Source organism: Ambystoma mexicanum, chromosome 3q (assembly GCF_040938575.1).
Source record: "Ambystoma mexicanum isolate Mex_15411 chromosome 3q, UKY_AmexF1_1, whole genome shotgun sequence".
Classification (NCBI taxonomy): domain Eukaryota; kingdom Metazoa; phylum Chordata; class Amphibia; order Caudata; family Ambystomatidae; genus Ambystoma; species Ambystoma mexicanum.
This window is the reverse complement of record NC_090926.1, coordinates 1,220,134,546-1,220,140,545: the sequence shown is the minus strand read 5'-3', so window position 1 is coordinate 1,220,140,545 and position 6,000 is coordinate 1,220,134,546. Positions and strand designations below refer to the sequence as shown.

The following is a 6,000-nucleotide window of genomic DNA, read 5'->3' as shown; positions in this document are numbered from 1 at the left end:
AGGAATGAAAGGAGATTTATCGCATACTGAAAACTGAAGTTCAAGTTTCCAGCTGTATCAAATAGAAATTGAAGGACTAATCATTTATTGCTAAGGAAAAAGTTCCAGTTCTGAGGCTCATCTTGTGTAGACTTAAAGAAGAACCACTGCTTGTTGGAAAATGGAGGTCCTAGCGATCTCCATCACAAGACCTAGGCTCATTCACCACACAAGTTTGAGCGAGCCAGACCACCTGTAAAACCTTTGTTTGATAAGTCTTCAATCGAATGCCATTACTTGAAGGCCTTGGCACACCACATCTTCATATTAAATGAACTCCAAGGTAAATAATCATTCTCAAGTGCCAGCTGTACTAGTGTAAACTTCAGAATCTTTTGCTTTATTTTCTGTATTTTACCCCTAGTCCTCTGTAAAAGCTAATACTCAGAATTGTGAACTCCCCCAACCCTTTGTCTATTACAGATTAGGCAGGATTCCTTTTGGTACATACTATTTGAGCACAGAATTATTCAACAACGAGAGCGTAGGCTTTGTTGCAGCTCCTCATGGAAAGCGATACTTCTAGTTAAAAAAGAAATCTTTATTTTGGATGACATCTGAATGTAAATGTCTTGATTACGTTAAAAACGTTCTCGCACAAAGTATGTCCATCTTGAATGTTTAACAAGCTTCCAGGCCACCTTGAGTGTCAGAAAGGGCCCATGCTTCAAGATGGGTAAATTTACCCTCTCGGTTACGGTCACTAGTCAAAGAAGTCAACATCAAGGAACCAATCAAAGTTCAGACTTGCTTTAGAGGTTGCCTCCTCCCCTCCCCTTTTAAAAAAAAAAATCAGGAGATTGACCAGTATCTCCTACATGCAGGTAGGATAGATCGAGCACAAATCAAGCCAGCTTGACATGTAAGCGGCTCGCTGCCGTTACTACTTCAGTTGGGTGGAGTATAGAAGTAGATGCAGCAGAGTCATGCTTATATAATGTCCTTGTAGTGATTAACAAAATAATACAGAAACTAAAGAAAACCAAGAACTCCATCGCTTCCACCCACGTCCAGTCCTAATGTTGGTTCGAGACATTTCATGGTCTCGTCCATCAATAGCCCCCCAACTCCAAAGAGACATTTATGCAAAGTACACATTGTATACATGCCGCTCTTCTCCAGCAGCTAGAGGGGCGAGGTAGCGTTGCCATTCATGGCCACCTCATTGGAGAGGGAGAAGGTCTCGTTGGCTTGGGCATCTTGGAGCTTGTGGGGGCGGTAATGAAAGGAAGATTGAGAAACAGTACTTTCGTCTTGGAGAAGGTCTGATGAAGATGCAATGCTAGGTTCAATGAATGATGCCACAGGGACGAGTGTTGGACAGTCATCTGCTGGCACTATGGCATCCGTGAGCAGAGTGTCGGAGGACCCCATGGTGAACACTGCTAAGTGTGGATTCTCTAGATGGTCAGCGTGCAACAGTGGCAGATGGTCATCGTGGTTCAAATATGCTCCATTTATCCGTCCACTGCTAGTAGGCATTTTGGGCGAGGGGTGTGTGGATGAGACATTGTGGTCCTCCATGCTAACAGCAGATTGCAGGGAGTGGCATCGAACCTTGGGCTCCTCAGTTCTAGCCCCAGATTCCTGTATCTCTTGGTTCACCTCTTCTGGAGCAACCATTAGTGGGACCACCCCATTGGGAATGTCCTCCTCATTGGGCAGCTTGTCCTGGTCAGGTTTCCCGCAGCTGCACCCAAGGGCGTGCATGTCTAGGCAGGGGCAGCTGGTTGTGGAGTCTGAGGTGGAGCTGTTCCTCCTTTGGAGGAGTTTCATGGTGGAGCGACTAATGGTACCGCCGAAAGCAGACTGTGACCGGCCAGTCAGCAAGCGGTTGAAGAGGTGGACTGCTGCCCTTGGGCTGTCTTCGGTTTGCTCCTCAATATCTTCCAATGGGTGAAACTCCATGTCCTCCTTGGCCAGCCTGAGAAAACAACAACCATTGATCAGTCACAAGAGGAAATTTACCCTAAATACAGTTTCCTGCCATTGATTGCTAAATGGCAGACAATAAATAAAACCTAAATCCAGATCTTCGCTGTGGTTCACAGTGGCCACAGATGCAGTTTTAAAATACTCCCACCACTACCGTTTTGGCAAACCCCTATTACTGTCCAATCTCACGCAGCATCTCAAGAAGTTATGTCTCCACCTCAGCTAAGTGCTGGTCGAGCTGTGAGTGGCGGTAGGTGCAACAGTGAGGTTCTGAACTGGGTGTGCAAGTGGTTCCTTATTCATTAGGATCACTTAAACTTACAATTCGCCACTGCTTCCTCGAAATTGGCAGATACGATATAAGATTCTGGGAAGACAGACTGATCACATCACAAACGAGGAGGACTGTCAACAGGACTATCTATCAAAAACAACCCTCTTGAAAGTCAAATGGTTAGAACAAGAAGGTACTGGAATGGTATATCAGATTAAGTCTAGTTTACTTTTATTTTGATATAACAATTCTTACAAAATTTTAAAATGAATAAACTGCAAATTACACCAAAAATGTACTACGATTTAATAGAATTCATCACAAAAGTATTTCATCCCATACACTGTGGCACTTTCTCCAAAAGATTGCTTTCGACCAAGCATAAAGTTTAGCACAAGCTTTGTCGTGTGGTTTGGGTTTTGCACCTTTGCTCGGTTACTGGCTACTGTTCCTTCCGTCACGTACTCTGTTTGGTCGGAGGGCTGGAACTTCAATCCCAGCATGTGAGGATCTTTCTGACAGTTTCTTTCCTGGAAAGGTCTTGGAGTTTAGATTTGAATGGCTAGTATTCAGTGGTGCCCCGCTTAGACTGTCGCAGTGGATTCTCAGAATTCATCTTCAGTGGTTAATGATGGTCCACTAATTTTTACATTCAGTGATTTCCAGCTACATCGCTTCAGTAGAGTTCTATGGGAATTCGCACTTCAAATCTCGCAGTGCATGGTTTCAACATTCAATGAATTTCCACTCGAGGATGGTCCACAGTTTATTCTCAGTATCTTTCTCCCTGGGCTTCCGCCTCAACCACCTCCTTATTCTCAGAGCCAATCACCAGTTAAGCTTTTCCCAGTCCGTGGTCGCCACATAATCACTCCTTGCTGCACTGGCCTCCTCCTCAGGTTCCTTGTCGTCTCAGCCAGTGCTGACATTTCTCACTTTCTGGTGTTTCTCCAGTTTCTTTGAGTGAGCATCCAGTTGTGGGCAGTCTACATCTCTTCACTAGCAATTCGTAAATTAGCTACTGCACATCCAGGCAACCCTGGCGGTAGATGTCGCACTCCATGCCCACAGCACCACTGACTGCCTCCAGGTCTTACATGAATTCTGCTTTCCATTGCAAACTCTGCTTCCCCAATGGGTCTTGGCAGTTCACAGGACTCTGGAGTGTTGAGGAAACTCAACTGCTGTTATTTTCCCCTCAACGGTTCCTCCGCTCTCATTTAGCACGGTGCCATGGGGGCAATCTCATGGCTACATTCATGGAAGAAAGACTTCTGTTGTCATATCTAGTTAACGAGCTGCAGGCGTGGTTTACTACGACAGTTAAAATGAAAATGCATCCAAGCACCCCCCGTTGCAATAATACAATCCCACATTTACCAAACGTTTTCCCCAGAGTTCTAATATTTCGACTTTTATATTTATCCCACAAGACCAATTTGCCCATGATCTCTCTCAAATCGTACCTCTTTTCTTGTCTTCACCAAAAAATTACCTCATAAGAGTTTACAACATTATCTCTTTTTATTCTTATAATCCTTCTCACCATTTTACTATGTACTCTGTCTCTCACTTTACATTATTGGCTCATATTAAATGTTTCATTTTTTTCTCGAAGTCTTAAGTACCTCAACTATCCAGTTTCTGCTTGCCAGTGTCACCACATTGCAGCCTTGTTAGTGGATCATCTGTTGAAAAGGTCCATGTGTAACATGACATTGTATACACTTTGTGCCTTGTTGGAGGTCATAAGGTATGTAGGGGCGGGCGACTGCGCGCGTAGGGGGGGGCGACTGCGCGCGGGTTGTCATGAATCCTGTAGAATCCTCACAGAATCACTGCCTAGGGTCACAGGTGGCTAGGGGAAGGCAAACACTTCCTAATCCTGGGGGTGGTATTAGCCTGATAGATCACCTGGGAGAAGAAGGCCCCTAAGGGAACAGGAGGGTTCCACTAGGAGGGAACGCAGTATTCATCTTTGAAGGAGATCTGTAAGATGCCAGAATATCTAATGGCTCGTTATAAGAGTCCGACTCCCTTTCCTAAAAGTATCCAACATATTGGTAAAGCAAGCCATTATGGTCAGTATAAGGATCAGAACATCAATACCCTCCTTTATGAGAAGTAAGATCTTTCCTCTGTGAAAACAAGAAACAAATATGAATATCTTCAATTCCATCATCTAAAGATATATTTTGCAGATAAAGTGAGTTAACCAAAACTGAAAAATGTGAGGCAATGAGGAAAGTGTTGGCGATTCCCAAAATGCCATAGTTACAGGGCCGCAGAATAGGAGCTTTGAGGCAAAGAACTGCAAAGCGCAGTCTAGTGTCCCTAACAATCAGCACCCGAGGGGGAATTAGTATTATTTCTATCCCCATTTTGTGCAGATGCAAGGGAGTAGCAATAGTAGTAGCAGCAGGAGTTTGTGGCTGTGTATGCCAAAGGTGCAGAACGAAGACGCGGCACCACCACTGTGCCTTTGGCGGTTAATGGTGCGTGCTGAGAGAGTCGTGGGCAAGAGAAGCCCAAATGCAGAGGTTGCACAGCGGAAAGTGCTGCAGTTGCAGGTAGCCTTGTGGAAGAGAGGTCCTCCACACATCGTGTCTCTCTCGGTTGGCTGGTGAGTACTGAGAAATGACAGGAGCAACCCATTATGTTGAAGAAGGCACGAGGCATTGAGCTGTCAGACACTCCAAGTCTGGCGAGGGAAGAAGTGGCAGCAGCAGGAAACGCGAACGTGCAGTGGGAGACCGGTGAGTTGACCTTGCACAGGTGACCCCGGGGCGCTCCGTTGTGAACCGCTAATATACCCTTTGAACACCGAACTAATGATAAAAAGCAGTTTTGGTTTAACACACATGCAAAGAGAAACCAAGACGCTTTATAACTATCACTACCTTAGGAAAGGAAGAGTGATATTTAATGAAAGCTGTAACTATCATTGCCCAAGGAAAGAGGGGGCAGTAAACCCACAGATTGACCACCTTTGGCAAAGTAAAGAGGATGCAGTATTAGAATAAATCTGTAACCAGTATTACCAAAGCAAAGAGGAGGCAATAAGTAAATCAGATAACAGCCAGCATTGCCTATGCCAGGGAAAGGTCATTAAAAGGAAAGGGCGAAACTGCTTTCTTGGAGAGAGAAACTTAAACAGTTACCTGATGTAATAGTCGAAACCCAGAGTGGGCAGGAAGGTTACCCTCCTTGGGGGGTGGGGCAGAGGATCATAACCTGTATTGCATGTAGCCAATTAACTGTTGGAACAAACAGCATCAAAGGGTGTTGCATCCTTATGGAATTAGTTTTGAATTGAACTATAGTTGAAAATCAAAACTTTACTGATGTTTGAAGTAACCCACACCACGGAGTACATCTAGTTTTAGAAGACTAATCCCGGCAGAAGAGTACACCAGGAAATGGATTGTTAGTGGCATGGCAGGCTAGTAAACCAGGAAAAAGACATTCAAGTACTCCATTGTGGAGCAAGTTTGTGGTGGAAAGAAAGGGGCAACTGCCTGCATTTGATGAGCTATGCTAAACCATCCCGTCCAAGACATTGTTGTATATAATGAAGGAGTATGCATTAGTTGCCTTTCTCAACATAAGATATTTTACTATTCATGAGAAGAACAATGAACTTGGTTTGCTTCTAATACAATCACAACGTCAAGTGAAACCCTGCAGAAGGGAAGAAACATTGTGTTCAAAACAGAACTTGGCCATTGGGAGAAAACTTTGTGCATGTTAAC

At 44.5% G+C, this 6,000-nt stretch overlaps 1 protein-coding gene across 3 annotated transcripts in view; it reads right to left on the bottom strand.

The window, feature by feature from the left end:
• Nucleotides 1-559: 559 nt before the first annotated feature.
• BEST2 (bestrophin 2) overlaps nt 560-6,000 on the bottom strand; it is a 101,873-nt gene continuing 96,432 nt past the window's right edge. For all 3 annotated transcript variants that reach the window (XM_069604120.1, XM_069604122.1, XM_069604121.1), the window contains exon 10: nt 560-1,963. In XM_069604120.1, the coding sequence (XP_069460221.1) occupies nt 1,165-1,963 (799 nt within the window). In that variant the 3' untranslated portion in view covers nt 560-1,164. The remainder of the gene's footprint in view (nt 1,964-6,000) is intronic.